Source organism: Cervus elaphus, chromosome 11 (genome assembly GCF_910594005.1).
Source record: "Cervus elaphus chromosome 11, mCerEla1.1, whole genome shotgun sequence".
NCBI lineage: Eukaryota > Metazoa > Chordata > Mammalia > Artiodactyla > Cervidae > Cervus > Cervus elaphus.
Window position 1 is genome coordinate 81,038,699 of NC_057825.1, and position 20,138 is coordinate 81,058,836.

General features: G+C 40.6%; 1 protein-coding gene across 7 annotated transcripts in view; it reads left to right on the plus strand.

The window, feature by feature from the left end:
* Positions 1–19,509, plus strand: part of SLC8A1 (solute carrier family 8 member A1) — a 444,020-nt gene extending 424,511 nt beyond the window's left edge. For all 7 annotated transcript variants that reach the window (XM_043918165.1, XM_043918167.1, XM_043918164.1 and 4 more), the window contains one exon: positions 16,089–19,509. In XM_043918165.1, coding sequence (XP_043774100.1) covers positions 16,089–16,465 — 377 coding nt within the window. In that variant the 3' untranslated portion in view covers positions 16,466–19,509. The remainder of the gene's footprint in view (positions 1–16,088) is intronic.
* The last annotated feature ends 629 nt before the right edge of the window (positions 19,510–20,138 follow it).

A 20,138-nucleotide genomic window follows, 5' to 3' on the forward strand; every position in this document is an offset into this window, starting at 1 on the left:
GTTACCATCTTTCTAAATTCCATATGTATGCGTTAGTATGCTGTAATGTTCTTTATCTTTCTGGCTTACTTCACTCTGTATAAGGGGCTCCAGTTTCATCCATCTCATTAGGACTGGTTCAAATGAATTCTTTTTAACGGCTGAGTAATATTCCATGGTGTATATGTACCACAGCTGATGAGAAGTTTTTTTATCTCTCCTTCTAGTCTAAATTATAATCTTCATGGATAGAATATTCTAGGTTGCAGGTTTTTCCCTTTCAGCACTTTGAATATATCATGCCACTCTCTTCTGGCCTGCAAAATTTCTGCAGACCAGTCAGTTGATAGCCTTATGGGGAATTCCCTTGTATATGACTCTTTTGCTATCTTTTGAATTCTCTAATTTTTGCCATGTTACTTACAATATGTCTTAGTGTGAAGCAGTTTGGAATCCTCTGTGCATTCTGTACCTGTATCTAATTTGTTCTTCAGGTTTGGGAGGTTCTCAGCCATAATTTCCTCAAATACATTTTCAATCCCCTTCTCTCTTCTCCTTTTGGAATTCATATAATGAAAATGTCAGAACCCTTACTATTATGCCAGATATCAAATTGCTTTCATTTTTAAAAAATTTTCTTTCTGCTCTCCCGGTTGTGTGATTTCCATAATTCTATCTTTCAGGTCACTTGCGTATTATTCTGTATCACTTAGTATGTTATTCTTTTTTCTGGTTTATTTATTTCAGCTATTATTCATCTCTGAATGGGTCTCATTTATATTTGCTAGTTCCTTGCTAGAAAAGTATTTCGATCAAAGTAATTCAGTTAATAATTTTATCAACAATTTTTGACATAGCTGTGTCTAGTTTAATTTATTACCAGTGTTTTGCATCCTTTAGTTGATAAATTATTTATTTCTGTTTTATTTTTTCAGAGGCATTCTCTTGCTCTTTCAATTTTGAGTAGTTCCACCCTTCACTTTGCTTAACTTTCTCTGCCTCTGTGAATTTAAACAGTTATTGTGGCCTTGAAGTGGTGTTCTTATGTGGGAGGATCCCTATACAGACTGCATGTACCTAATGCCTTTGGTGGGAGGACTGGATTTTATGTATATACTTGTCTCATGTTTCCTCACAGTGTGCGGGCATCACCTTGGTAGGCAGTAAGGCTGGAGATACGGTGGAGGGCTAGAGCTGGTGTCAGATGTGAAGCAGGACTTCCTGTCTGCTCAGTGGCCATCACTGGCTGGTTAGGGTCAATGTCAGGGTCAGGTCTAGCAACCAAGTTGCTAGAGAAGCAGCCCCGGGGGTCAGGCTCAGGCTGACTCCTTTCCCTTTAAGTATCTGTTTCTCCCTCTCTCTGTCCCAGGACCATTGCCCCAGAGGGCTGTGCTGAAGCATGTGGGGCCTGTACGTAGACAGGTCCGATGCACAGCCTGTGTGGACGTCTGCTGCTTCACTCAGATGCAGCCTTGGGTGTGAATTCCCTTGTTTCTCACAGCCGATCACTGCCGCCTGCCCCCGCACCCCCGCCCCTATTGTAGAACTACTCCTGTAGTCTGGCAAGGACCTGCGTGGACTCGGCACGTATCGGTAGGTTAGCTGCGGTAGAGGGGCAGCTCTCAGTGATCTGGGTGGTTCCTGTGTGCCGCTGCCCACCTGGGGCCCCTCCTCAGAATGGGTCACCTCTGTGACCATGGTCTGGTCTTCCCCCCCTTTCCTGGCTGCCCCAGATCCAGTACTGCACTGTGGTGTGAAGTAAGCAGGGCCAGATCATTTGCTCAGTTCAGACTGGGAAGTGGAATGAGGCAGTCATTGGCAACCTAGTAGCCTCCAGGGTAGACCTCTCTCTGCCCTACTTCGAGAGCTAGTCAGCACATGTGCAGTGTCCAGGCTTCTCCAGCCTTTCCATCTGACCCAGTTCCTCCAGCCAGGCAAAGCGGTCTCTCTCCTCCGCATAGATCCCCAGAATCTGGGATGCCCAGTCTGTGTCTTGAACTACTCACTCCACAGGTCCACTCTTGTCATCTCCCTTTTCCTCTGAGTCCCCTTCTAAGGGCCCAGGTCTAGAACCAGTCACTTTTCTTCTCTCCCTACCAGAGTATGTATATGTCTTTCTTACAGCCTTGGTTGTAAAGGGGTTCTTCTGCCAGTTTCCAGTTCATTTTAAGTGAGAATTATTCATTCGGGGAAAGTGAGTTCCGTGTCCTCTTATTCCATCTTGATCTCCTATGTTTCAAAATTTGAAATTATAGGATATGTTAATAAATTCCACAAAAATGTATATACAAAGACAAATATTTACCCACCACTTTTTAATGGACTCATACTAGACATTGTTACATAACCTGCTTTTTCTCTTAGTGGTGCATCATGAAAATTTTTGTTAGTGTATCATTACATCATGATTTTAACAATTACACAATATTATTTTATTGAAACTTCAGGGAATTCAGTTGTTTCTAATTTTTCTCTAACATAAAATCTCTGCTCCAAACATCCCCATAAGTAAACTTTCACATTTGTAAAGTTAATTCCAAACTCCCAGAAGTAGAATCGCTTGACCAAAGATTTTATGGATTTTTAACTTTTGATTGATACATGCCATTTTGTACTATGTGATTCACAGGAATGAGTTACTGAGGGAAATATTACACCAAGTCAAGGCAAGAGGAATCAGAACTGGGACAATTATCAGAACTTTTTAGAACCCGCTTAGGTCTCACCTGCTGCCTCCAGGGCTGGGTTGAAGTTGTGTGCACTGACCTTTATTGCTTATTGAGTTGCCTCCCTTTGCCTGGGTTGGGAAGATCCCCTGGAGAAGGGATCCGCTACCCACTCAACTATTCTGGCCTAGAGAATTCCATGGACTGTGTAGTCCATGGGGTCGCAAAGAGTCAGACACGACTAAGTGACTTTCACTTTCCATTTGCCTACTTTGAACAGTTTTTCGTGTTCTCCTGAGCTTATAATACACAAAGCAGCCTGTTCAAAAAGAGAATTTCTCTGTGGAATAAATAGCTCGGTAGACACCCACAGGGTAAAGACACAGGTTGCTGCCACCAGTGTATTATCTAGAGCCACAGACTTAGAATCACACCAGTAGCCACCTAACAGGGAGTTTCCTTTGTGACTCATTGAGGCTACCTGGAGGTGAGAGCAAGGATTTCTGTTTTCATCTTTTCCAGGTTTTTTTGTTTTTTGTTTTTTTTTTTTAGATACTTCTCAGCTATATCTAGCTCTAGTGATACTTGGGGGACCTTGAGCTTTACCATCTCTAAAGTAGGACTTGAGAAGAGGAGGGAGAGGATTTGAGAAGACTCAATAAGAGATGGATGTTCCCAAAATAGAACAAAGCACAGAAGAAAGAACCAGGTTTCAAATGCAAGGAAGGTTGAGAGGGAGAAGCAAACTGGGAGACACTATTTTGTGCAGGGCAGTTCGGAACTGTTTTTGAGGCAAGAAGGGTGTTTCAGGTATATCTTTCTCTTAACAAACTAACATGGCTTAGGAAAGTGACAGTTTATTCAGCTTTTTGGTTTTAGTCCCAGATCTGCCCTTCTCTTTTTTCTTTAGAAAATGTTACTTCACTAAATCTTACCATTTTTTTTACCCTCTCAAGGACATGGTGTCACTAAAGGCTTATTATATGAGTAAGAGAATTACAGCTCAAAATATCAAAAAATTTAATTATTTAACATAGATTCATACAAACCCATTTTTATGTACTTTTGTAGACAGTGTAAATGTAATGCTGGGAGAAGCCAGGAATATAAGAAGTTAAAAAAAATGTTTTATCAGTCATTGACCTCTCAAAATGATCAGCTGTTTTAACATTATGTAGTTACAATCATAGTTGAACATAATTGTTTCTGTACATTTTCTTTGAACTCTTTGTCCATGTTCAAGTTTAAAGTATGTCAGTTGTCTAGTCCTTATCAACCCGCCCCCTCCCCCCCGGACTTGTGGTTAAGAATATTCACTCCAAAAAAAAAAAAAAAAAAGAATATTCACTCCAGCTAGAGTCACACCTCTTTGGGTCTGAATCCTAGCTTCACCTCTTGTTACTGGCTATGTAACGTTGGTCAAATTTCTTATACTCTGGGCTTCAGTTTTCTCATTTGTTAAATGGGGATAAGGGTTGTCTGTGGATTAAATGAGGATCTATGTATGTGTAGTGCCTCACCTAGGAAGCCCCATAAATGTTAACTGTTGTTGTCCTTATCTCTTCTATCACTTCTGAACATCAAGGACAGAACCACATGTTCCTATAATCCTACATAAGATCTATTAACCATAAATCACCTTGCTGAAGGAAACCATAATAAAAGATTTTAATATCATCAATATATCCTTTGTTATCACCAGAACAAAGATTTCAAAAATATAATAACACTTAGCATTTGTTATACCTACCAATTTCCAGACACCACATTAAGCCTTTTCACATCACTTCTTTTGTTCATCTTATCAGCCATATAAACTGAGGACTTGTATTTTCCCATCTTTACAGGTGAGGTTTCAGAGGCTTAGAGAAGTTGTGCTGAGGTCACATGGCCAGTGCATGGCAAATGAAAGTAGAGTACGTAAAGTAAGCAGGTCTTACTTAAGTTTGGGGTTTTCCTGGTGCTCAAATGGTAAACAATCTGCCTGAAATGGGGGAGACAGGGATTCAATCCCTGGCTCAGGAAGATCTCCTGGAGAAGGGAATGGAAACCCACTCCAGTATTCTTGCCTGGAAAATTCCATGGATGCAAGAGCCTGGTGGGCTACAGTCCACGGGGTCGCAAAGACTCAGACATGACTAACACTTTCACTTATTTAAGTTTAGGCTCCTTACTATCATAATTGGATATATTATGCTGACCAGAGTTACTAGGACTGGTATTCTTCAGTAGCAATAGTCGTTATCCAGAGTAACACAGACTCAGGTGACCAAATTGGCCACTCACAGTGGCCTCAGCTTACTAAATATCTCCATGCTAAGTGGAACCATAATCTCACATGCACCAACTGGAAACTGTCAGATATCATGTTCATCATCCAGCTGCTGGTTGACCAGACCAAGGAGATTTCCTTTAAGTCAACCAGCCTTGTAACCCCTTACTTGATCAGGCACACATTGGAATGTGCACCACTATAATCTGCGTCAGCCTTTTTATCTGGGTAAGCAAACAAGCAGAACTCTCAGGGTACCCAGCATACATAATCTGATCCACTCCAGAACCATATTAATGCAGGTCTCAAGAGACAGCCAGGTTGGAACAGAACTTCTTTGCTCTACAACCAGCTAGTTGGTTCAGGGTTCTTCTCAGGACTGAGAGCAAGAGGGGCAGCAAGTGACTGAGAAATTCAAGAGCCCCATCTCAGGTAAACCAACAGAGTTCTTTGGAAGGTTCAAAATGCTTCTATTAACATCAAGAATTAGAATCAGAGACTTTAGAAAATTTTAGCAAATGCCATGAAGCTAGGTGCTTGAAGAAGGAAGGGCAACCATGAACCCACTCTTGAACATTCATGAACATTGTTCTGAAAAATAATGCTATTATGGAAGTATAATATGTCCCAGTATGTTTGAGTGTGGTGTTTACCATTTCCTTTTGAGAACATGTATCAACTTACAGTTTGGAAAGCAAATCAAATAGTACTGCTGGTTGCTGTTCATTCTCTTCTCTGCCTTGTGTTCCCTGAAGAATAAACACCTTATTTTTCTGTTTTAATTAGAATTAATCTTTCTTTGAACTTGAAATATACCAGGATTTCAGATACATCATAGGAAGACTAAGTTCCAGGGGTAACCCTGCAAAGTGCAAACATTCAAGTTAACAATATCAAAGTGAAAAGTAATTTATTCAATAACAAAATGTTGATTTTTAACATTTTTATTTTATATTGGAGTATAGTTGATTAACAGTGTTTCAGGTGTACAGCAAAGGGATTCACTTATGTATTTACCTATTCTTTTTCAAACTCTTTTCCCATTTAGGTTATTACAGAATATTGAGCTGAGTTCCATATGCTATATAGTAGGTCCTTGTTGGTTATCTAGCATTGTGTATCTGTCGGTCCCAAACTGCCAACGTATCCCTCCCTGCCACCCTTCCCCTTTGGTAACCATAAGTGTCTTTTCTATTTTGTAAATAAGTTCATTTGTATCTTTTTTTTTTTAGATTCTGAAATCAAGCAATATGTATGATATTTGTCTATCTCTGACTGACTTCATTTAATACGATAATCTCCAGGTCCATCCTTGTTGCTGCAAGTGGCATTATGTCATTCTTTTAGTGGCTGAGTAATATTCCATTGTATGTATATGCTACATCTTCTTTATCTGTTCCTCCATCAATGAACATTTAGTTTGCTTCCGTTTCTTGGCTGTTGTAAATAGTGCTGCAATGTACACTGGGGTGCATGTGTCCTTTTGAACCATGGCTTTCTCTGCATATATGCCCAGGGGTGGGATTGCTAGATCATTTGGTAGCTCTATATTTAGTTTTTTAAGGAATCTCCATATGTTTCTCCATAGTGGCTTACCAATTTACATTTCCACCAATAGGGTGGAAGGGTTCCCTTTTCTACAAACTCTCGCCAGCATTTTTTGGTTTGTGGACATTTTGATGATGACCGTTCTGTCTGGTGTAAAGTGATATCTCAGTGTGCTTTTGATTTGCATTTCTCTAATAATTAGCCATGTTGAGGATCTTTTTATGTGCCTCTTAGCCATCTGTATGTCTTCTTTGGATAAATGTCTACTTAGATCTTCTGCCCATTCTTTGATTGGGTTGTTTGGGTTTTTTTTTTTTTTTATATTGAGCTGCATGAGCTATTTATAAATTTTCAATATTAATCCCATGTCAGTTATATCATTTGCAAATATTTTCTTCCATTATGTGGGCTTTTCATTTTGCTTACGGTTATCATGACTGTGCAAAAGCTTTTAAATTTAATTAGGTCCCATTTATTTCTGTTTTTGTTTCCATTACTCCGGGAGATAGTTTGAAGAAATATTGCTGTGATTTATGTCAAAGAGTGTTTCTCTTATGTTTTCGTCTAGAAGTTTTATAGCATCCAATCTTACATTTAGATCTTTAATTCATTTTGAGTTTATTTTTGTATATAGTGGTAAAGAATGATCTAATTTCAGTTTTGTACATGTGGCTGTCCAGTTTTCTCAGCATCATTTATTGAAGAGACTGTCTTTCTACATTGTATAATCTTATCTCCTTTGACATAGATTAATTGACCACAGTTGCATGGGTTTATTTCTGGGCTTTCTATACTTTTTTTTTTTTTTTGTGCTACTACTGTACTGTATTGATTACTGTAGATTTGTAGTATAGTCTGAAGTCAGGGAACTTGATTCCTCCAACTCCATTTTTCTTAAGATTGCTTTGGTTTTAGGGTCTTTTGTGTCCCCATCAGATTTTGAGACTTTTTGTTCTAGTTCCATGAAAATAAATGCTATTGGTAATTTGATAGGGATTTCATTGACTATGTAGATTACCTTGGGTAACATAGTCATTTTCACAATATTCATTCTTCTAGTACAAGAACATGGTATATCTTTCCATCTGTGTCATCTTCAATTTCTTTCATCAGCATGTTATAGTTTTTGGAGTACAAGCATTTTGCATCCTTAGATAGGTTTATTTCTGGACATTTTATTCTTTTTGATGTTATGGTAAATGGGACTGTTTAATTTCCTTTTCCGATCTTTTGTTGTTAGTGTATAGGAATGCTAGAGATTTCTGTACTTTAATAGTGTGTCCTCCAACTTCACCTATTTATTGATGAGCTCCAGTAGTTTTCTGGTGGCATCTTTAGGATTTTCTATGCATAGTATCATTTCATCTGCCAACAGTGAAGGTCTTCCTTCTTTTCTAATTTGGATTCTTTTTATTTTTCTTCTCTGATTGCCATGGCTAGGACTTCCAAAACTATGTTGAATAAAACTGCAAGAGTGTACATCCTGATCTTGTTTCTAATCTTAGAGGAAATGCTTTCAGCTTTTTACCATAATGATATTAGTTGTATGTTTGTCATATATGACCTTTATTATGTTGAAGTACATTCCTTCTGTGCCCAATTTCTGGAAAGTTTTTATCACAAATGAGTGTTGGATTTTGTCAAAAGCTTTTTCTGTATCTATTGATATGACCATACGGTTTTTATATTTCAATTTGTTGATGGGGTAGTTCACACTAGTTAATTTGTGGATATTGAAAAAATCTTTGCATCTCTGGGATAAATCCCATTTGATCATGGTATATGATCCTCTTAATGTTTTGTTGGATTTGATTTGCTAGTATTTTGTTTAGGATTTTTTGTATCTATGTTCATCAGTGATATTGGCCTGAATTTTTTTTGTGTGGTATCTTCATCTGGTTTCAGTATCAGAGTGATGGTGACATCATAGAATGAGTTTGGAAGTGCTCCTTCCTCTGCAATTTTTTGGAAGGGTATCAAAGGTTATGTGTTAACTCTGCTCTAAATATTTGATAGAATTTGCCTGTGAAGACATCTGGTCCTGGACTTTTGTTTGTTGGGAATTTTTTAATTACAGATTCAATTTTAGTGCTTGTAATTAGTCTGTTCATATTGTCTATTTCTTCCTGGCTCAGTCTTGGGAGATTGTACCTAAGAATTTTTTCATTTCTTCTAGTTTGTCCAATTTATTGGTGTATTGTTGCGGCTTCCACTGTAACTTCTTTTTCATTTCTAATTTTATTGACTTGAGCCCTCTCCCTTCTTTCTTGATGATTTTGGCTAAAAGGTTTATCAATTTTGTTCATCTTCTTAGAGGACCAGCTTTTAGTTTCTTTGATCTTTGCTATTGTTTGTCTTTATTTCTGCTCTGATCTTTATGATTTCTTTCCTTCTACTAACTTTGGGTTTTGTTTGTACTTCTTTCTCTAGTTGCTTTAGGTTTAAGGATAGATTTGAGACTCTTCTTTAGAAACAAGAACTTTAGAACTGAATTCAGGAAACAGAACTTCTAATCATTATTCATTTTTGCTGGAATCAACTTCTTGACTTAGCCATGCTTTTCTTGCCTGTAAAATAGGCATAATCATGACAATTTAGGGAGCTGATAAGAAGATTAAGTAATATGGATTTCAGAGCACTTTGTAAACTGAAAGTTGGTATAAGATGCAGGAAATTATTATTTACACTAAAATCAACTCGCAAAATGTCAAAAGGAATAGAAACCATCAGAAAATGAGAATGGAAACTTTTCTGACCAGAAAGGGAATTTTTTTTTTTTTTTTTTTTTTTTTTTAGTTTATCATGTAGTTCCCCTGTGTGCGAGGCATAAATAATATTTCTATATTATATATTATCTTTTATCTCATTTAGGTTATATCATTCAGTGATTTGAAGTGATTTTGCCTCCCCCCAAGCTGGGTATAACTGAGTTTTGTCTGTCTGGTGGCCAGGACCACGTCAGGGGGTGTAGCAGGAAGCTATCTGCTCAGGAAGACTTTAGGCATGCTATCTGCTGCTGAGGAGGAGTGTGTGCCTACCATGTTGGGTATCTGGCCTGAGGTGTCCTAGAATGGGATCCTGTTGAGTGGGGCCAGGTCTTGGTGAGAGATGGTGGTCTGCCCTGAGGGCTCTCACGGTGAGCACTGCCCAGAACTGCTACTGCCAGTGTCTGCTCCCTCGTGAGCCACAGCCGCCTCTGCCTCCACTGAAGGAGACCCTCCATCCTAGGAGGGAGGCCTGGCCCAGGCTCTTATGAAATCACTGCTTTTTTCACTGGTTCCTGGTACACATAGACCTGTGCGCACCCTGCAAGAGTGGAGTTTCTTCTTCCCCCAGTCTTGTGGAAGTCCTGAGATCAAACACTGCTGGCCTTCAAAGCCAGACTTTCTGGAGGCTCCACCCCTGTTGCCAGACCATCAGTCTGGGAGGCCTGATGTGGGACTCTGAACTTTCACTCCTGTGGGAGAACTTCTGTGATATAATTATTTTCCAGTCTTTGGCTCGCACCCCCCACCCCCCGCAGTGGGCGTGGGACTTGATTTTATCACAACTGTGCCCTCCTACCATCATAATAATGGACTTCCTTCTTTGTCTTTGGATGTAGGGTATCTTTCTTGTTAGGGTGCAGCATTTTTTTGTTGATAGTTGTTCAGCAGTTAGTTGTGATTTTGGTGTTTTCCTAAGAAGAGGTGAGCTCACATCCTTCTTCCTCCACCATCTTGTCTCCATCCTGAATCCCCACAATGTCGATTTTGTTGACCTATGTGTCAGAGCTATTCCATGTGTTTTCTCGACTAATACAGGGAAGGTACCACTGTCCTTACACAGAGGGTGAACCGAGGGCTCTGTGTAGTTGGTTAGTGGGTCTCAGTCTGGTTGGAGAGCTTTAAGGAATGTCAGTGCTCGGGCTGCATTCTAGACCAAGGAAATAGAAACCCAGAGTAGAGTTCACAATCTGGTATTTTTCCGAAGCTACCCTGGTGATAAAAATGAGTAGAAGCAGGTGTTCTGACCTCCAGCATGAATCCTCTTGAACTTTTGACTTACCTCTTTTCTTCTCTTCTAAGAGTAGGTCAGTGTCATTGTCTCCATTTCTTTTTCAGGGACAAATTTTTATGGGTAGACATTTTAAGTGTTTTTCCCCTTTTGTAACTCCTCTAACTGGTCATTAATCAATCAAACATCAGTAATTCCCTGATCTCTTAAACTTCACTTGGATGCCAAACAAGGTTTCTTTTCATATGAGCCAGTGAGGTGAGTTTGTGTATGTAAGTAAGAAGTTTGGGTTTCATATTTACTGAGGTAAATAAATATTACAAAGACAAAATCTTGTTAAAGTCCTTAGTGACAGAGGACTTAGTACATAAGTAAAATTTCCATTTGAAATCTCAAAGAGTGAAACAAAAAGTGCATAGAAGAGAGGAAAGAATAGAGAGGAATATATGTGTTGTTTAAGCAAGGATGTCTTTCAGTCATTAGTAAAATTAGGGCCATAAACCAGATCTCTGGTGTCTTTTTATGACTTAGAAAGTGAAAGTCACTCAGTCAAGTCTGATTCTTTGCAATCCTATGGACTAGAGCCCTCCAGGCTTCTCTGTCCATGGAATTCTCCAGGCAAGAATACTGGAGTGGATTGTCATCCCTTTCACCAGGGAATCTTCTTGACCAAGGGATTGAACCTGGGTCTCCTGCATTGCAGGGGGATTCTTTACCACCTGAACCACAAAGGCAGCCCTTTTATGACTTAGGTTATATAGAATTTTCAAATAAAAATCTCTGATTTTAAGAATAATTTTATGTTCTACCACATTTTTAAATACCTAGGACCATAAAGTTAATATGTCTTTAAGGGGAGTTATAACTCCCCAGTAGTTTAGAATCATTACAGTAACTCAGAATTCTGGACCACTTATGGATTCTCTTGGGATCTGGCTCTGTTGTATTATAAAAATAATTACTAATATTGAGCACTCATTAAGTACTAGGTCTTGTTCTTGTTAATTCATTTCCCTCAAAACCATATAAAGTAGGTAAATTTCTTACCTGGCAAGTGAAACAGCCAGAATTCAGCTAATTTTAAGTAAATTTTCCTCATTCCTTGGCCTTTCATAGTTACCATGCTTGAAATGGGTTTTTTAAAAAAGACTGCAGCACAGGTAGAGGGTGGGGGACTTCATGGCCAAGCTGCCCCAGCACCTCTGTCAAACTCGCCCAAGCATTTATAAAAATGCATATTCCTGTGTCTTTTTCTCAGAGAGTCTGATTAATTGAGCGGAGGGTAGAGCCCCAGATCTTTCAAAAACCAAAACAAGGAACTCCCAGTGTTTTCAGTACACACTTGATTGACATTATGCACAGTATCTGAAACAGTCCCCCCGCCACCAGTTATTCCATGGCTGTGCTCATATAAATAGTCACTTACGTGATTTGAAGTCAATAACCGTGCCAATATTTCTTACCTATTTTTAAGAGCTCAATGACTCTGTGCTGTGTGGTTTAACTTCACAAATACTGGCACACTTTCATCACTGGCAAAATCTGAAGGTCTAGACATCACTTTGAATATTTCATCTAGGTCATTTATTCTTTTAAAAGGAGATATTGTCATCATTAGTCAAGTTTAAGGGTAGACATGTATAGACACCTGCAAAAAAGAAAAATCCCACCAAAATCATTTATCTGAATTTAGTATTGTGATATATTCTATGTACCACCCAACAGTAAAGTTAGGAAACCAGAATCTGTGAGTGCACACAGAAGAGCCCAGAATGTCCCCTTGATGAGACTTCTGTCACTACTACGAGGAAGCTCTGAGCCCCTCATGTTGTCAATAATTCACAGGTGCTGGGAGACAGCAACCCTGCCTCCATAAGCAGGCTGGACTTCAGTCAAAATTACTGTCAGCATCAGTTCCTGAGCACAGACCACTTGAGAGTTGAACAGCTGGCCCCCAGCATATGCTAAGAGTCAAGGCAAAGATTAATCATTTCTGGGTGGAGCTATACAAAACACAGAAACCTTTCCTGTGACCTGCAGGGTTCTAAGAACCATCCCTGTTACAGCAGAAATGTTTAAGACTTAGTCATAGGTAGCGATAAAGTTTGAGAACTTCAGTTTAAAAAATCATTTCTGAAAAAAAAAAAAATCATTTCTGGAGGAAAGGGGAATGTGTTGACATAGTCCTGCATATTGACCAAGTGACTTGGCAAAGGCCAGATCCAGAAAACAAGCATGTCCTGACTCTGTAATGTGTGGTTTAATTCCAGCCACACTGCCTCCCAAACATATCTTTCCTGTTAGTGATTCACAGTTACAGGGACCGAGGAGGCAGGATCAAAAGTCTAAAACTCTACAATTAACTTTAAATGTATTAGAATTCAAGGTGAGAATTAGAAATAAAAATCCCTATTATGTAGCTATAGTTATAAACACATATATAATTATCAACAATTACTTAGTTTGTAGCAATCACAATGGATATCTGACTCATATAGGTATGTATTTAGCAGTCTAAGTTCTGAATATGCCTGTACTGTGGCAACAGTTCTTGTTTGGATGTCACCCCGGGGAATGGCATTTGCATGGATTTTGCCTTGTTCAGCCACAAACAGGTCTTGGGCTTGGCATTCAGGGCCAGGCTTGGCAGGACCTCATCTACAGTCTGTCATCTGCCACTCTGTACGCTAAGCAGTGGTCAGAGAAGGTGGTTTGGGGAGATTCCATCACACTTCATTTGGAACAGAGTTGTCTCTGTTTAAGTTCAAGTTAATAGTCTGGATTTACATATGTTTCTACAATTTTCCTATACAGCTTTTGAATTGCAAAACAAAGATCTGATTTAAAAATCAAGTAAGTAAAACCTACCTTGCTTAGAGGCCCAAACATGTTTCATTTATGTGATAAGCTAATCACTTGGGTTGCTAACTTTCAGAGGCATTTATAAATAGGAACCTATTATTATTAGGACTCTCCTGCGCTATTCACATTAATGGGCTATTGGAAAAAAATGACTTGAGCGAGAAGAAATCCCTGCAGACCCAGGAGGGCCCAGTAAAATCTTTGATGTTGCGCCTCATTCACTCCTGGCACAGCAGCAGAGATGCCTCCCAGAAAGGGCAGGGTTTGAGTGGAGATGGGGCACCCAGGCAGCCTGGAGAGCCACATACTATGTGCCAAGGGAGGTAAGCAGGCCTAGGATACCAGATCCCCATCCCTACAGCATGGCGGTGGGGGGAGTGGGAAGGCCCCGCATCACTAGCCGCCGCCAGCAGGCATGTCAGCACAGAATACCGTCTCACGTGTTCCTCAGCAGCAGCTGAGCTATGGCTGTCCCCCACCTTGGACTCTCTTCATTTACATTCCTTGTTCAGCTGTCTGTCCTTGAAAATTAAAAGCCAAGTGACTTTTTTTTTTTTTTTTTGAGGCTGCTGCTGTGGCAGTTCCTAATAACTCTTAATAATGAACTGTAAGAGATGAAGATTTGTCTCACTTGGCTTTTGCTCGCCCGCCTCCATGGTGATCCTGATCAGGCTGCAGTGTGTGATCTCAAGTGTAACATGTAGCACCGGTCCCGCAGGACAGGATCGCCAGCTGCCTGCACCCCCTTCTTAGTTCTCACCAGTACAGGAAGGGGCCCTCTGCAGAAACCTGTCCCAGGTTTTCTGAGTGGAAGGAAAGGGGCAGCCTGAAAGGGACTGAGGAGAGGAAAATGTGAGCCTTCCTGGGGGGGAAGTGAGGTGTAGGCTGAGATTGGGCTCTGAAATCAAACAGATTTGGTTTCAGAATCCTTGCTCTATTGACAGACACCCTGTCCAATAGGCAGACTATCACAACATCACTGTTTCCCAGATTGTAAAAATGGAAGAATAACATCTACTCCACAAAGGGTTAGATTGAGGGTTTGGTGAAAATATCCATGTAACTATGGCTGGTTCACATTGTTATATGGCAGAAACCAGCACAACATTGTAAAGCAATTATCCTCCAGTTAAAAACTAAAAACATATCTATGTAATATGGGTAGCACAGAGTAAGAAGTTTGCCTCTTTATAAAACATAGGTCAGACCCTATCTGTGGGTCCATCCCACAGACCCTCAAGGTTAACCAGTTCCCTTTCAGAAAGAAAGTGACACAGCAGATTCAGTAGCCTCTGAGAAGCCTAAATAACCTGTGTCCCGTGGTAAAGCACAAGAATCTACAGGCTTATGTAAGCAAACGTGCTTTATGTATCATCCCCATTGGAGCTTGGGCTTCCCCGGTGGCACTAGTGATAAAGGACCCACCTGCCATTGCAGGAGATGTAAGAGATGTGGATTTGATCCCTGGGTTGGGAAGATCTGCTGGAGGATGGCCTGGCAGCCCACTCCAGTATTCTTGTCTGGAGAATCCCATGGTCAGAGGAGCCTGGCAGGCTACAGTCCATAGGGTCGCAAAGAATGGGACATGACTGAGTGACGTAGCACACACGCTGTTGGAGGTGGCAACAGAATGGCAACAGAGTGGAGAAAGCCATCCAGATATCACACATCTCTCTACACATATGCTTAGACCATGATACCTTGAAGTAGTAGCATTCCTGCCACTGCTGGCTTTGCAAATGTGAGTGCAATCTGACAGTTATTAATATTTATTCTAAACTGTGCAACATATTTTGCAGAGGCAGCTGAAAGGACTTTGATATCAGTAACTCAGTGATCGTATAAAAAGGAAGTTGAATATCTTACAGGTCCTGTTACATTATTAATAAAGGGAGCTATTTGAGATCCGTCCTCACCTCACCTTTTAATAAACAGACCGGGGCAGCTCCATTCATGTTGTCTTCCCAAAACAACAAAAATAGCTACCCTTGCTTTGTACCAGAAACATAAGCATTTTACATTTAATAGCTCAATTTAACAAAAGCACTCTGAAGTGAGCATTACTATCCTCATTTCACAGATTAGGAAATTGAATCTCTAAAAACTAAGTAACTGCCTGGGGTCACATACTCACTGGCAAAGGAAGAATTTGAAACCCTCTGGCTTAAATGAGCACTAAACCCTTGTGCTCTGTTCACCAAGTCTAAGTCAGTTTTGTCCTACTCCTTGTAGAGAAAGGAAATGTGTGAATTCCCTAGCCTCAGAGAAAAGAGGCACTCAGGATTATTGGTGAACAGAACTTTGAGGCCACCCATTAGGACACCAGGCATAAGGAAAGGTGAAATAATACAGTGAACAAGCATTTGCCTGAAGGCAGAAGGCCCAGGTCAGGCCTTAATGTGGCTTCTCCCTTGCTCTGTGATTTTGCACCCATTTACTTATCCTCTCTGAGCCCAGTATCCTCACCTCTAAAGTTTACTACCCTCATAGAATTGTTACCATCAACAAAGAACTGTGGTATCTGTGGGAAAAAGAGCCTGACCAAAGTCACCTATAACTCACCCACCACCAAGCCCTCGAGTCCTGTTACCTTGGGATCCTCTTGTTCCGACTACACAGGTGGGACTTGAGAGGACAAAGCTCTGTCCAGGTCTCGGGGTTTCCACCGAAGGCTTGATTCCAGAGTACCCTGCTGAAGCTTCCAGCACTCCACAGACCCCTGTAAGTGGCTGATTGTTCATTGTCTTTTTCTTCTTCCTCCTCAGACACGTTTGCAAGCAAAGTGGCAGCCACCCAGGACCAGTATGCGGATGCGTCCATAGGTAACGTCACAGGCAGCAACGCGGTGAACGTCTTCCTGGGCATCGGTGTGGCCTGGTCCATCGCTGCCATCTACCACGCGGCCAACGGGGAACAGTTCAAAGTGTCCCCTGGCACGCTAGCTTTTTCTGTCACTCTCTTCACCATTTTTGCTTTCATCAATGTGGGGGTGCTGCTGTATCGGCGGAGGCCAGAAATTGGAGGTGAGCTGGGTGGGCCCCGGACTGCCAAGCTCCTCACATCCTGCCTCTTTGTGCTCCTGTGGCTCCTGTACATTTTCTTCTCCTCCCTGGAGGCCTACTGCCACATAAAAGGCTTCTAAAGGAACAATCAGATGTAGTAAATTTATATATATATACATATATATATACATAAAATTATGTATAATGAACAGAGGAAACTGGCATTTGTCATATCCACCCACCTGCTGATGGAATCCAGCTTCAAGAGCAGACTCTGTACTAGGGCCGGAGTGAGAAGGCATCACCTCCCGTTCCCAGGGGCATCGTCTTGTTGAACCGGGCATGGAGGCAGGGCCATCTTTGCAGCTCAGTCCCGAAGGGCTGTGTTCTCCCCGGGTTCATAAATCCTTAAGTCTTTGATTTGTTTTCTGTTTTTGCTTGTTTTGGGTCGGGGTTGGGAGGTGGTTGATGTTAGGGTTTGGTTTTGTTTTTGCAGGGGGAGGATCAGGGTTTGTGCTTCTCTTGTGGGAGGTGATGTCCAATCTCAATGGTAAAAATGGAAATCAGGAAGATGACTCTCCCTTTGCCCAAAAACTTTAAAAATTATTTTGGAGTAAGAAAGGAAACGGGCACTGAAGAAGAAAGAAGCATGTCTTCACTATATTACTAAATTTCATGCTTATCTCTGGAGCGGAACAGAGGTGAAGCTCCCTCCAAGAAGAAACTTGGGAGCTGGAATGGAGCCAAGAAGAGTTGTGGTTCTAGATACAGTCTGATATTTAAAGATGCTAGGCTTGGCACCCTTGTTCAACAGGTACAAAAACAACATGCCTAGATTCCCAGGAACATACAAAGTCCTTTCTTATCTCTTTAGCGCTGGACTGTGATTAGCAAGGCCCTGATTCTGATGTTCCACACCCACTGATTCCCCAGCCCTCCCATCCCAAACCCCTTCTCCTCCCCTTTACCCCTCATATAAACAGGAAGAATAACTCCATTCAAAATGCACATCATCCTTTTCCATTTGCATCAGTCTGTGTCCCATGTTGCTATTGCCTGGGATTGTCCATCAGTTCTGTTTTCCAGGGCATCAATGGCCTGCACACTCCTGTTCCAGTCATGACGGAACATTTGCTCCTCTTTCATGTGCCTGTTTGGGAATGTTGTTGTGATACCTGTTACACAGTGCATGGATGAAAAACAAATACAACAAAACAAAGCGTATCTGTATATAGTAGAGCATAGCATATACTGTTCTCCCATTTGGCGACATTGATTGGACATTGAAGACATAAGTGAGTTTTCTTTTCACCTGAGTTGTAACTTTTGTGTTGTTATTGAGTTTGGTTAGGGATAAAAGGAGAAAATGGCTTATTGTTCATGGATCTGCACGTTCATTTCTAAGAAACAATAACTGTTACGTGGGAGTTAAAGCTATTGAGAGGACAGCGGGCACGCAACAAAGTATCTTCAAGGAAAATTAGCCATGTGGTGCACATCAAAGCCTTGAAAACTCACCTGTTGGTTCAGGAAGGCCAAGGAGAAGGGCTGTGTGGAGAAGGGGATACGTTAGATGTGCCTGGGCTCTGAAAGCCTCCGTTCCTGGAACACCCCTGCCCCCAAAGTATTTATTTCACATCTGCTCTGTCTGGCACAGATGGTAGATAGTGCTGGTTTGTTCGTTTTATTTTTTTATGTAAAAGGCTATTCAGAGCCCCATTTTTTTCACCATCCAGACCCCTCTGATAGTATCTGCAGTTCCTGAGGAGAAAAGAAGCCATGGTGAGCAACAGGCCTGTCAAAGCGTGTCTTCTCTACATAGGGCTAAGGAGGACGTAAATCAATGAGATGATTAGTGCCTCTCTGGGAGGTTTTAACCCTGGAAACGGAATGGCTCTATTTCACAATATCAAAGAGTATGATAAACCCAATGTTCCAAAGCCGTGAGTCCACAAATGAGGAAAAATGGAATGACTTAGGTCCCCTCTCAGACATTTCTCTATCCATAAAGAATCCCAGGCCAGAGACACCCCTAAGCCCTCTGTGTTGATTCAGATATACTTAACTGATAATAATTTTCATTTCTTATTTTCTCTTTGTCCACTTAGTAATCACAATCATTCATCATTTAATAAACACTGGGTGAATGAATAAGTAAATGCTGAGTACCCACTCAATCTGCCCAGTACTATGCTAGCACTTGGGGACTAAACATGGACCAGACAGCCCGGATCCCTATCCCGAGGGGGTTCACAGTTAATCCCTGAGTAACAGTTAACAGCCACATGGAAACAATGTGATCTTACAAGAAAAACACAATTGCTGAAATTCTCTTGCCTAGATGTCTAAAGATTTTCTTGAACTGAGAGAGTGTAAGGCGCAGGGTAGGAACAGCCGTCTGTGTATCCTGAGCCAATCTTGCAGATTCAATCTTGAATCTTGTACATTTTTCCATTTTAAACCAAGTAAGGCAATCCTGCTGATGACCCAACTGTCTGAGAAATCCCAATTAATCCCAGTTTTTATCTTCAGCTGATCTTTGTTGGACAGCAGTACTTTTCCATGCCCCCTGCAGCTATAATTTCTCACATCTCCTGGAGCCTCAGCCCTGACCTGTCATGGTCCAACGCACTGGTGGCATAGTCCTAACCCATTTTTTTCTGAAGATTTATTTAATGAAAAGCTAGCCTAGAAACACCAAGTAAATAGTCAAGGGATATGAGTTGTTTAAACATTAGAAAGACTTTGCACTCCTTTCTAGCTATATTTGGAATGTTAATAATCCCATAGCAAATTTTCACGGAGGATGCTAAGAAATCTTGACTGTTGGCCAATTTCAATTTCAAAGTTTTTTGGTTTGTTTGCTTTTTAAATTTTCATGTTATAGGGAAAGTATGATTCTGGTTGTTCAGGGTTGTTTTAGTAATTATAGTCATGTACAATTATTTCATTTTGTTTGATTATTTTGTGAGTATTGTGCACAGCTTAGGGGGGGAGGTGCACTAATTGTGCTGTTCCTTATAGATGGTACACATTATTGACACAGACAAATAAAGTTTCTAATGGTTTCTGATTTAATCACTAGTGATCCAGCATATTCTGTATGGAATGTGTTCTCTCTCCTCATTGTCATCTATTTCATCTTTTGTTTTCATGTTTTGAAGAAATAAAGACCCAAAAGGTATTACTGTGCCATTGGTATCTCATCCAAAAGAAAGAAAATAGATGCCCAGTCATCACTTGACAAATGTCAACCCTTGGTCATGCATTGTCTGCCTTTAATGTCCCAAGGGAACACAGTGTCTGACGGCTGAGATAAATGATACCTTATTCATCTAATTGTCTTTAAACTTTTCTTTAGAATTCCTTGTTATATTCATATATGGTCATGCATGAAACACTCTCCTATGTGAAGGTAATTTTCATGGATCAACAATTAGTATGTCTCCTGGGACCCAATCTTTGGTTTAACACAAAATAAGCAGTCAACATTTACTACTATAACAGTAAAAGGGATAATTCAGTAACGAGACTAGCCTTGACTGTTGAGCAACTATTCAGCAAGATGCTGTGGCCCAATGATTCTAACCTCTTATAAGCTAATTCTATTCTTTCAAAGGTTCAAGCCTTCTACCAGTGGAGAGTTCATAGAACTTTGCTTTTACCGTTCATGGCATAAGCACACTAAGTTTTTCCTTATAATTTTTTCTTGAAAAGCATACTGTCTGTCTTCAGTTCTGAAGCTATTCTGATAGGTGACTGTCATCCTATTAGATTTCCTAATATATACCTTCCCTCCAGTGGTCTCACTGT